A 12,441-nucleotide genomic window follows, 5' to 3' on the forward strand; every position below is an offset into this window, starting at 1 on the left:
CTGTGAGATGGGCCCCTACTTTTTCTCCTTTTCTACTTTTCTTTTCTCTCCACTTTCTCTACCTGTCTTTTCTTTTTTCTCTTCTCCTCTGCCGTACTCCTACCCCTAGCCTTTTCCATATCCGGAATAGCAGAGGTTATTGCTCGCTGCTTTGAGCCAACTCCCTAGGCTTCCCTTTATGCCAACCTTCCCCCTGTTCCCCTTCTTCCCTCTAGGTCGGTGCCTACACCCTCCCTTTAACATAGCATACCCCAGATAACTGGTGTAATCCTCTGAGGTACACTTACCCTTTCATAGACGTTATTCCCTTATTCCCCCTCCCCAACCCCCACCAGGCCTGTTGGCCCAGGCTGATCTCCCCTCTCTCGTTACCCCTTGTGTAGTCTGTGTCCCCCCCCCCCCCCCCCCCGTCTCGTCCTCCTAAGTCCTTTGGGCGACCTGTAAATCGCAGCTAGGCTCTTGCACTCACCCCAGCCTGGGTGACGCAATGCACCCCGGCCCAGAAGCTTGCCTAGCTCCACTGTTTTATTAAGGTTATATAATTGCTTTACTCTTCGTGGTCAACCTTGGCACTATGTTTTGTATTAAATGAGCTTTGTTGGTCTTTCTCTTCCTTCCCTCTTGTTATCCAATGTTCATGTTTAAAGAGAACCAGAGATGAAGCACCCTCTTGTATTTTACCTTATAAATCAGTGGGAACATGACAGTAAACACCTAATCTGCTATTTGTTTCATTGTTCTCTGTTTAATCTGACTGTTATCACCTCTGATAAGAATACCCGACTGAGCACTCAGTCTAGCTTTGCTATGGAAAGATTATAGCTGAGTCTGTCTTCTCTGGTGTCTTTTCAAGCCCAAGCCTGCCCCCTTGTGGCTCTGCTACAATGACTCAGCTATAATTATTCCCTGCAAAGCCAGACTGAATGCTCAGTCCGGGATTCTTATCACAGCTGATAACAGACACTTTTAGCAGTGAAGGATGAAACGGAGAGCAGGGTAGGTGTTTTCTCTAATGTTCCCACTGATCTATATGGTAAAATACATGAGGGTGCTTCGTCTCTGGGTCACTTTAAAATGTTTAAAATTTTCAATAAAAACTTTGAAACACAAAACGCATATGCGATTTTTTATATGCCTTTTTTAATTTGGCCCATAGACGTCCATTAGCGCCAAAAAACGCAGCGTTTTTCTCAGCGTTAGCGTTTCTGCTAAATGTGCACCTAGCGGCGAATCGGCGGGTAGCGGCGGCGATCGCGTACTACACGCAGCTAGCAAAGTGCTAGCTGCGTGCAGGAAAAAAAATTATGGATATCTGCTCAGCGGGGCCGGAGAAATCCTCCTGCGCAGGTTACCCCGAGCTGAGCTCAGGATAACTGGCAAGGAGGTTAAAGACATAAATCACTAAGGTTATAATATAAATTACAAATGTTATACAGGTGAAACTCGAAAAAGAAAAATGTTGTGCATAAGTCCATTTATTTCAGTAATTTAACTTAAAAGCTGAAACTAATACGTGAAATAGACTGATTACATGCAAAGCGAAATATTTCAAGCCTTTATTGGTTATAATTTTGATGATTACAGCTTACATCTTATGGAAATCCCCAAATCAAAATCTCAGACCATTAGAATATTGTGAAAAGGTTTATTATTCTAGGCTGAAAGTTTCAGACTCTAATCACCTAATTCACCCAAAACACCTGCAAAGGGTTCCTATTTCATACATTAGTTTCACCTTGTAAAGTGGACCTGAACTCTTGCACAGGACAGAAGGAAAACCTAGAGAAATGCACCCTCTATGTATTTAGAGAGTTTAGCCTGTTTAATTCCCCCTCATGTGTCTAATCACAAGTTGACTTTGATGAACAGAGGCGCCAGCAGAATAAAAACAATAATTAAAAGTTTTAAAATATGCTCTGGAGGCAGTGGTGGACTTACCTCCGAAAGCAGACTAGACTACTTGTCTGACAGAAATAAACACTTTATTAGTACCCCAATAGATGCAACGCGTTTCGCAGGACCAAGCCCGCTTCATCAGGCAGTAAAACAGGGGACAAAACAGTAGCTCTCAGGTAGCACATATAGCGCCACAGAGGCGCTATATGTGCTACCTGAGAGCTACTGTTTTGTCCCCTGTTTTACTGCCTGATGAAGCGGGCTTGGTCCTGCGAAACGCGTTGCATCTATTGGGGTACTAATAAAGTGTTTATTTATGTCAGACAAGTAGTCTATCTGCTTTCGGAGGTAAGTCCACCACTGCCTCCCCAGCATATTTTAAAACTTTTAATTATTGTTTTTATTCTGCTGGCGCCTCTGTTCATCAAAGTCATTTTAGTGTCCACCCTTGGTGGAAGGGGGACCCACCCCTACCTTTCTTCTATCTACGGAGACCGACTTCTTAACCCTGAGTGAGGACAGGTCTAATCTCCTCACCTGCATACACAGTGGTTGCCTCAGCGGTAACCCTTGTTTGTGAGTATAACCTTCTCACATTACATTATTCACTATTGTCCTGAGCATACTACACCATATTGGGCTCTCGGTGTCTTTTTCTAATCACAAGTTGCAATTTGATCTCTCTCGTGTCACATGACTGCCACGGCAGAGATGGCAGATAAGCTAATTTGAAAGCACAGGCTGTAAACAATATGTCTGCTTCCATGAATCAGGAAGTAGAAACAGTGCAGATTTATTTTAGGATTTTTATTGGCTGTAACAAAGAGATGTTTTTGTTTAAAGGTTATAATGCTGTTGTGAGCCTAGGTTCTCAACGGGTGGTACGTGTACCCCAGGGGGTACTTCTGATGGTTCCAGGGAGTACTCTGGCTTGATATACTTAACCAGGAATAACAAATTTAGAGTTTTAGAAATTGATAAAACTTATTTAAACAACACCAAGTTAGTGTTTTAGCTAATTAACTAACTGGCGACTGCCCCACGCCAAGGGGCGTGGCCACGGCGGCAGCCCCACCTAACGCCAATTGGCGTCAGGTCCCTGGTCCGGCTACTGCAGGAGATCGCGCACATCTCTTGCTTGAGGGGCGGAGATCCACCCGCCTTGCTCAGGAGACTGTTAGACGGTGAAACCGCCGTCTAATTAACATGTACAGCGCTGCAATCAGCAGCAGCAGCACTGTACTGGGGACAGCCGTGTGACACAGCTGTCCCCCTGGGGCACTTGAGAGCGATCGGCTGTCATAGGCTGAAGCCTATGACAGCCGATCGCCAGGATTGGCCGGCTGGTGGGAGGGAGGGTTTCTAAAAAACAATCCCTCCCCCCAGAAGTGACGTCAGCCGCTAGAGCGAGAAGTCTGCGATGGAACGCACGGAAGAAGGTATGTATCTGCCCGCTGCCCACACACTGTAACTAGCTGGAGGGGAGCGCAGAGGGGAGAGACCCGAGGTGAGGGAGAGGGGGGGAACTTCCCCTCTCCCCGCCAACTGTGGCCAAGGCCTTCCCCTCATGCTGCCACCCCTCCAGCCCCCACAAAACGGCCACGAGCGCCCCCCCCCCCCCCCCGCGGGCGCAGGGGCTGCAGGGCCTATTGTTACGCCACTGCACATAAAAATTTATTTTACAAAAAATAAACAACTGGGGGGCGATCAGACCCCACCAACAGAGAGCTCTGTTGGTGGGGGGGATCACTCGTGTGCTGTGTTGTACGGCCTTGCAGATTGGCCTTAAAGCTGCAGTGGCCAATTTGGTAAAAATTAGCCTGGTCTTTAGGGGGGTTTTCCACTGTGGTCCTCAAGTGGTTAAAAGCAATAGTAAATGCTTGGAAATTGTTTAGAACCAATTTTTATGTACTACAATTAAATATATATTTGTCAAGGGGTACTTGTGATAATGTTTACTATTCTAGGGGGTACCTGGTCAGTACAGGGTTCTAAAAGGGGTACATACCAATAAAATGTTGAGAAACACTGTTCTAGAGCATAGAGGACTGGGTTCAGGTCCGCTTTAAGCTGAATTACTGAAATAGATGGACTTTTGCACAATATTCAAATTTTTCCGAGTTTCACCTGCATTAAAGGATAGCTTAGTGCACAGGTGTCGAACTCCAAGCCTGGAGGGCCAGATCCATGCCTGTGTTTGGGATGGACTAAGAAAGAGAGGAATGGGTTCTTACCTTATGGACCGCACCTTTCCTGTTTCAGACCCATCAATTAGTTTGAGCTGTGCCAAAAATGTGTGAGGACCTCGGGCCTCCAAGGAACGGTTTGGCATCCCTGCCTTAGAGCGAAAAATATGCCAAAAATTACACCTACCGTGTGTGTGTGCGGAGTCGTGCAGAAGCTTACTGCCCCTCCCTTGCTCCGGCGTCAGCCCCCCTTTTCCTGCAAAGCGTCCCGTTCTGAAGTCCTGGTCGGCAGAGTCGGTGCCCTCTGACCCAGACATACTACGCTGCGCATGCGCTTTAGGTCCACTTGGGTGCCTTGTGACCATTCTCCCCAATGGCTTCAAGTGCAGTGCGCCAGGTAAATCTGGGTGGAGATAAAAACTTGTGTGGTTAGCCTCCGTTCCCTTGCGCTTGTGTGGCTTCCCATTGAAAAGCCAACATGGCAACAGCGAGGCTTGTCTGCCTGAGAAACAGCCGCGGAATATACGGGCCTCTCTGGAGTTAATGAATCAGCAGCTTTATGTCGTTAGAACACACAAATATTCCGGTAAGTGGGAAAAGAGTGAGATTTACAGCAGTATAACGACTCGCAGAACGAGTGGCAAGAGTCATTGCAGGTTGCCGAAAATCTGTGTACATTTCCCTCCCGTAAACGCTACCCCTCCTCTGGGGAGAAATCCAGGAGGACAATGGATACAAATGACATTTACTTTAACATATTTCAAACTTCTTGCTGAGCCCGGAACCCACCTTCCTCTCAGAGCAGCCGTGGGTATCGGACAGACCCGCACACGTAAAAGAAGTGATGGCATCTCTACGCGCAATCAATGCATTTCAATGAAAGCCTCAAGCCGAAGTTGTGTTTTATTTGTGCATTTTGTGTATATGGTTTGCTTTTAAAGAGGCCCTGTAGTGACATATAGTAGACTGCAGTAAATTATTCAGGATACCCACATTTATGGTCATTTATATATATACGATATATATACCTATATATTGCTGTATCTTGCTGTAACTCTGCCCTCCCAGTTCGTTTTATCCCCCTATACATTCCTAGTAGTTTAGGCACCCTGAGCTGCTTGGTTACTCTGTTGTACTGGACCAAGCCCTATTTCATACAGCCTTATCAATCCCTACCATGTACTGATGAGGACCAAAAGTCCGAAACAGGCTGTCTACATGTGGGTATGATATGGCTGTGTAAAACTTAAAGAGACTCTGAAGCGATAATAAATCTTGCTTCAGAGCTCATAGTTAGCAGGGGAATGTGTGCCCCTGCTAAAACGCCGCTATCCCGCAGCTAAACGGGGGTCCCTTCACCCCCAAATCGCCCCTTGCAAAATCCACAACCAACTTGGTCGTGGATTTTGCTCCTCCTGGAGGCAGGGCTAACGGCCGCAGCCCTGGCTCCAGTCGCGTCTATCAGCGGCGCATCGCCGCCTCTCCCCCGCCCCTCTCAGTGAAGGAAGACTGAGAGGGGCGGGGGAGAGGCGGAGATACGCGTCTGATAGACGCACGTGAGGCAGGGCTGTGGCGGTTAGCCCTGCCTCAATGCGGAAGAGATCCCCCGCTGCATGGAGGGGATTTGGGGGGTCAGGGACCCCGTTAAGCCGCGGGATAGCGGCGGTTTAGCAGGGGCACACATGCCCCTGCTATCTATGAGGTCTGAAGCGAGATTTATTCTTGCTTCAGACTCTCTTTAAAGCTATAAGCTTGCTATACACCAGCGGTTCTGGATGCTTGCTTGGCTTAACAAGGGCGAAAAGGGATAATTTGCATATTCAGTGGTAGTGCATTGTGGGTAACCACAAATGTTCACTTATAACTGAATTATTGCAAATTCTCTTCTGTTTTAAGAAGGCAAATTACACCAAGCTTTGCTTTTTTAGTAGGAGGGCTTTTTGGTTCCTTTTATCCCCATATACATTCCTAGTAGTTTGGGTCACCCTGAGCTGCTTGGTTACTCTGTCTCCCAGTGATGCTTAGCTAGGCCATAGATGTCCTACTCCAGCCCGTGGGCTAAATCTGTCCCTCCGAGCCATTAAATTAGGCCCTCTAGTGGTTTCCCCACTTTGCATTATGTTTGGCCCACTATAGACCACCAGGGAAGCTATATTGGAGGTGAAGCCCTAGATCACCAGGGAAGCCATATGGGGGAGGTAGGGGGAAAGCACTAAACACTAGGGTACTGTATAGGGGAGGGTGGGGTCCACCTGGGAACTTTATAAGGGAGGATGGTGTCCTATAGACATCAAGATTGGCACTAGGTCACTGGTGTACAATTTCAGCCCACTTTGTATTTGACCTCGACACCCCTGGTCGTGGCTGTTTAGCTATGCGAAATTCTCCTCCCAGAGCACTCTAGGAGACCAGGCCCATATGCAATTCACTTTTTCTCCTGAGTTTTCTCCTAGGAGATAACATTTTTAGCACCTTGCAATGGGAAAACTAACACAAAGTATGTGAAAAAGTACTATCAAAATTATTTTGAGTATTTGTTTTCTTGCTGGGAGTTTAAAAGCATTTTATTTACAAGTTGTAAAACTATCACCATGGAGAAAACTCAGGTGAAACACTGAATTGCATATGACTCCGGGGCCAGATGTCATTCACTTTTTCAGCTGAGTTTTCACCTAGGTAATATTTTCACAACTTGTTAATAAAATGCATTTTATGCCCAAAGCAAGAAAATACTCAAAATAATTTAGTTAGTACTTTTTTACCTACTGTTTGGTACTTTTTTAATTGCAGAGAGAGAGCTGAAAAGTTATTTTAGATAAACAATGACTGTATCTCATAGGAGGTAACTCAGGTCAAAGAGTGAATTGTATATGGGCCCATATGCAATTAACTTTTTCAGCTGAGATTCCTCCTTGGAGATAATTCTTCATACTTTTTTTAAAATTAACTTTTTAGCACTTTGCAATTAAAAAAGTACCAAAATGTAGTTAAAAATATTTTTTTACTATCATCATTATTTTTAGTATTTTCTTGGTTGCTGGTGGCTAATAGGCATTTTATTCATAAGGTGTGAAATATCGCATATCGCATATGGGCCCTTACACAATTCACTTCAATTCACAACCAGCGGCATGGCTCCCAACTGTCCCTCTTTGGAAAACAAATCCCTCTGTCCCTCTTTCTTCCTCATTGGTTCCTCTTTCAGGACTGATGTACAGACCTGTGTAAAAATATGTATTTTTCTACTGAAAAATGTGTTTACCTGACTTTTTCCCCATCAATTAAAATAATATATTTCTTATTTTCAAGTGTTAAAATGAAGGAAAAGTAATGATGATAGAAAGGACCAGTGTGGTTTGAATGATTAAACTACATCTTTTGTTTTGAAGTATGCATGATGAGGGGTGTGGGTGGGGTGTGGTTGGGGTGTGGCAGGGGCATGTCCTAAAGTTTCCCTCTTTCTAATCTCAAAAAGTTGGGAGGTACCTTATATCCCAACGTATAAGCCTAATTTTTCAGAACAAAAAATGTGCTGAAAAGTTACCCCCTTCAGCTTATATGCGAGTCAGTGGAGCAGAAAAGATGGTGGAGCAGGTTTTGTTACTATCCGAGATGCATAAGGATCTTGCACTAGTGATCCTGCTCTTGCCAGTAGTGCTCCCTGCTGTGTCGGTTTCCCCATCCCCTGCAACCTGGTGTGCAGAGTGTGCTGCTCAAGACTACCTGTGTCCCCTGGCTTGTGGAGCTTAGCATGCAAGCAACATGTCAGTGGTGCAATGATCAAAGATTCTTCCTGTGTGGCAACCGCTGTGTCTGATATCTATGACGCCATCTAGTGGCATCTGGAGACACAGCTTTATCATCCGTGAGGCACATCTGGCTATGGGAAGGGAGGCTTATTTGTACTGGAGGCACATCTGGCTACTGTGAAGGGGGCTATACTGGGGAGGGAGCTTATATGCAAATCAATCACTTTTTCCTGCTCTCTAAGGGAAAAATGGGCACCTTGGCGTATATGTGAGTATATGCGGTATGTCCTGAGGCTTCCTTCTACTTCAGTAACTATATAACTTTACTTCAAAACTTGACTTCAGGTAAACTTTTAAGCCTTAACGGCAACAGAATTCTAAAACCTCTATAATGTTGATAAGTAATAGAGTTGGGCCAAACGGTTCGCCTGCGAACGGTTCCATGCGAACTTCAGTAGTTCGCGTTCGCGTCCCGCAGGCGAACTTTTGCAGAAGTTCGGTTCGCCCCATAATGCACCATGAGGGTCAACTCTGACCCTCTACATCACAGTCAGCAGGCCCAGTGTAGCCAATTAGGCTACACTAGCCCCTGGAGCCACTCCCCCCCTAATAAAAGGCAGGCAGCGGCGGCCATTACGCTCACTCGTGTGCCTGCGTTAGTGAGAGTAGGGCGAGCTGCTGCAGACTGTCTCTCATAGGGAAAGATTAGTTAGGCTTAGCTTGTTCCTGGCTGCATACCTGTTCTGTTCAGTGAGCCCACCATACCTGTTCTGTTCAGTGAGCCCACTGGATACCTGCATACCTGTTCAGTGAACCTGCCACTGCATACCTGTTCAGTGAACCCGCCACTGCATACCTGTTCTGTGAACCCACCACTGCATACCTGTACTGTGAACCCACCACTGCATACCTGTTCAGTGAACCCGCCACTGCATACCTGTTCAGTGAACCCGCCACTGCATACCTGTTCAGTGAACCCGCCACTGCATACCTGTTCAGTGAACCCGCCACTGCATACCTGTTCAGTGAACCCGCCACTGCATACCTGTTCAGTGAACCCGCCACTGCATACCTGTTCTGTGAACCCACCACTGCATACTTGTTCTGTGAACCCACCACTGCATACCTGTTCAGTGAACCCACCACTGCATACCTGTTCAGTGAACCCACCACTGCATACCTGTTCAGTGAACCCGCCACTGCATACCTGTTCTGTGAACCCACCACTGCATACCTGTTCAGTGAACCCGCCACTGCATACCTGTTCTGTGAACCCACCACTGCATACCTGTTCTGTGAACCCACCACTGCATACCTGTTCTGTGAACCCACCACGGCATACCTGTTCAGTGAACCCACCACTGCATACCTGTTCAGTGAACCCGCCACTGCATACCTGTTCAGTGAAGCCGCCACTGCATACCTGTTCTGTGAACCCAACACTGCATACCTGTTCTGTGAACCCACCACTGCATACCTGTTCAGTGAACCCACCACTGCATACCTGTTCAGTGAACCCACCACTGCATACCTGTTCAGTGAACCCGCCACTGCATACCTGTTCTGTGAACCCACCACTGCATACCTGTTCAGTGAACCCGCCACTGCATACCTGTTCTGTGAACCCACCACGGCATACCTGTTCTGTGAACCCACCACGGCATACCTGTTCAGTGAACCCACCACTGCATACCTGTTCAGTGAACCCACCACTGCATACCTGTTCTGTGAACCCACCACTGCATACCTGTTCAGTGAACCCGCCACTGCATACCTGTTCAGTGAACCCGCCACTGCATACCTGTTCTGTGAACCCACCACTGCATACCTGTTCTGTGAACCCACCACTGCATACCTGTTCAGTGAACCCACCACTGCATACCTGTTCAGTGAACCCACCACTGCATACCTGTTCAGTGAACCCACCACTGCATACCTGTTCAGTGAACCCACCACTGCATACCTGTTCAGTGAACCTGCCACTGCATACCTGTACTGTTCAGTGAACCCGCCACTGCATACCTGTTCTGTTCAGTGAACCCGCCACTGTATTCCTGTTCAGTGAACCCGCCACTGCATACCTGTTGTGTTCAGTGAACCTGCCACTGCATACCTGTTCTGTTCATCAGCCAGGCGACCCTATGGGCTGTAAAGCCACCAAAACCTGCACTCTCGCCATGGTGCGCACCAGTCCAGCACGGCCGTCACTACACAAACAGCTGTTTGCGGTGCGTTACACGGTGAGTTTGGTGTGTCAGTGTGAAGCAGTACCTTAATTACACTACCTGATTGATGTATACACATGCAAGATGTTTTAAAGCACTTTAGGCCTGTCATTTAGCATTCAATGTGATTTCTGCCCTTAAAACGCTGCTTTGCGTCAAATCCAGATTTTTCCCGGGGACTTTTGGCATGTATCCCACTCCGCCATGCCCCCCTCCAGGTGTTAGACCCCTTGAAACATCTTTTCCATCACTTTTGTGGCCAGCATACTTTTTTTTTTTTTTTTTCAAAGTTCGCATCCCCATTGAAGTCTATTGCGGTTCGCGAACTTTTACGCGAACCGAACCTTACGCGGAAGTTCGCGAACCCGGTTTGCGAACCTAAAATCGGAGGTTCGGCCCCACTCTAATAAGTAACACTCACCGAATATTGCCATCTGTGTTCCTTCTGGGAAAGGTTCAACTGTTGTATGGCCATTAACATCATGTTTACCTGTAAAATAAAACAAGTATGTGAAGTCAATCTCCAAAAATACTGATCAGCAAGACTAAAACCTACACAACATGTTGGCATTACTAATACACAAAACAAATATGTAATTTCATTATTACGCAGTGCTGCATGATGACTTTGCATGGCCGGCGAAGCTGCAGGGGAGATGGCGGGCAAAGCTGCAGGCGAGATGGCCGGCAAAGCTGCAGGCGAGATGGCCGGCAAAGCTGCAGGCGAGATGGCAGGCAAAGCTGCAGGCGAGATGGCAGGCAAAGCTGCAGGCGAGATGGCAGGCAAAGCTGCAGGCGAGATGGCAGGCAAAGCTGCAGGCCAGTTGGCCGGCAAAGCTGCAGGCTAGTTGGCCGGCAAAGCTGCAGGCCAGTTGGCCGGCAAAGCTGCAGGCGAGTTGGCCGGCAAAGCTGCAGGCGAGTTGGCCGGCAAAGCTGCAGGCGAGATGGCCGGCAAAGCTGCAGGCGAGATGGCCGGCAAAGCTGCGGGGAACCTGTGGGGGAGATGGCTGGCAAAGCTGCGGGGAACCTGTGGGGGAGATGGCTGGCAAAGCTGCGGGGGAGCCTGTGGGGGAGTTGGCTGGCGAAGCTGCGGGGGAGCCTGTGGGGGAGATGGCTGGCGAAGCTGCGGGGAACCTGTAGGGGAGATGGCTGGCAAAGCTGTGGGGGAGTCTGTGGGGGAGATGGCTGGCGAAGCTGCGGGGAACCGATGGGGGAGATGGCTGGTGAAGATGTGGGGGAGCCTGTGGGGGAGATGGCCAGCAAAGCTGTAAGGGAGCTTGTGGGTGAGATAGCTGGCGAAGCTGTGAGGGGAGCCTGTGGGGGAGATAAACTGAGAAGGATATGGATTTTTCCATTTAAAATATTACCAGTTGCCTGACTCTCGGGCTGATCCTGTGTCTCGAATACTTTTAGCCACAGCCCCTTAAAGAAACTGTGCAGTGAGTCGAAATTCCTGTTTATACCCCCGAATTCCCCTCTGCAAAACCCATGACTTTCTTGGTCGTGGATTTTGCTGCCAGGGGAGGCAGAGCTTTGAGCTGCAGCTCTGCCTCAATGCGTGTCAATCTGCCGGCGGATCTCCGCCTCTCCCCCGCCCCTCTCTGTGAAGGCAGATTATGAGGGGCGGGGAGAGGCGGCGATCAGCGGGGATTGACGCGCCAAGAGGCACAGCTACAGTGCTAAGCTCTGCCTCTATGAGGACGCACTCCCCAGACCTAGCACAGGGGATTTCGGGGGTATAAACCCCTCGTTTTGCCACGGGGATGCAGCGGTTTAGTATTATCTATAGTGCTTTACATAAATACTAGTTAAAAGCGGGAATTTAGACTCACTTCAGAGTCTCTTTAACAAGCATGCAGATCAGGTGCTCAGACTGAAGTCAGACTGGAGTCAGACTGGATTAGCTGCATGCTTGTTTCAGGTGCGTGATTCAGACACTACTGCAGCCAGAGATCAGCAGGACTGGCAAGCAACTGGTATTGTTTATAAGGAAACATTCATATTCTTCTCAGTTAAGGTTCCCTTTAAAGCAGACCTGAACTCAGAACTTCCTCTCTGCTCTAAAAGAGAAGCAAAAGCATAATAACCTTTAAAGAAAAACAGTTCTTTGTTACAGCTGATACAAATCCTGCAAGAAATCTGCAGTGTGTCTACTTCCTGCTTTCAAGGAAGCAGACAAAGGGTTAACATCTTGTGTTTACAAATTAGCTGCTCTGCCGAGATTAAATTACAGTTGTGATTAGTCACAGATGAGGGGAAATGAGACAGGCTAAACTCTCTAAATACACACAGGTTTCATTTCTCTGTTTTCCTTCTGTCCTGTGCAAGAGTTCAGGTCCACTAATCCCTCTCACGTCAGTTGTCCTTTAACACTTTCTCTGCCTG

At 47.7% G+C, this 12,441-nt stretch overlaps 1 protein-coding gene and 1 long non-coding RNA gene across 5 annotated transcripts in view; one reads left to right on the plus strand and one right to left on the minus strand.

The window, feature by feature from the left end:
• The window catches only part of MSRA (methionine sulfoxide reductase A), a 436,816-nt gene that overhangs the window by 215,205 nt on the left and 209,170 nt on the right, over positions 1-12,441 (minus strand). For all 4 annotated transcript variants that reach the window (XM_068280042.1, XM_068280043.1, XM_068280041.1 and 1 more), the window contains one exon: positions 10,478-10,546. In XM_068280042.1, the coding sequence (XP_068136143.1) occupies positions 10,478-10,546 (69 nt within the window). The remainder of the gene's footprint in view (positions 1-10,477; positions 10,547-12,441) is intronic.
• The window catches only part of LOC137571214 (uncharacterized), a 34,930-nt gene that overhangs the window by 7,102 nt on the left and 15,387 nt on the right, over positions 1-12,441 (plus strand). The window lies entirely within an intron of this gene.

Source organism: Hyperolius riggenbachi, chromosome 4, assembly GCF_040937935.1.
Source record: "Hyperolius riggenbachi isolate aHypRig1 chromosome 4, aHypRig1.pri, whole genome shotgun sequence".
Taxonomy (NCBI): domain Eukaryota; kingdom Metazoa; phylum Chordata; class Amphibia; order Anura; family Hyperoliidae; genus Hyperolius; species Hyperolius riggenbachi.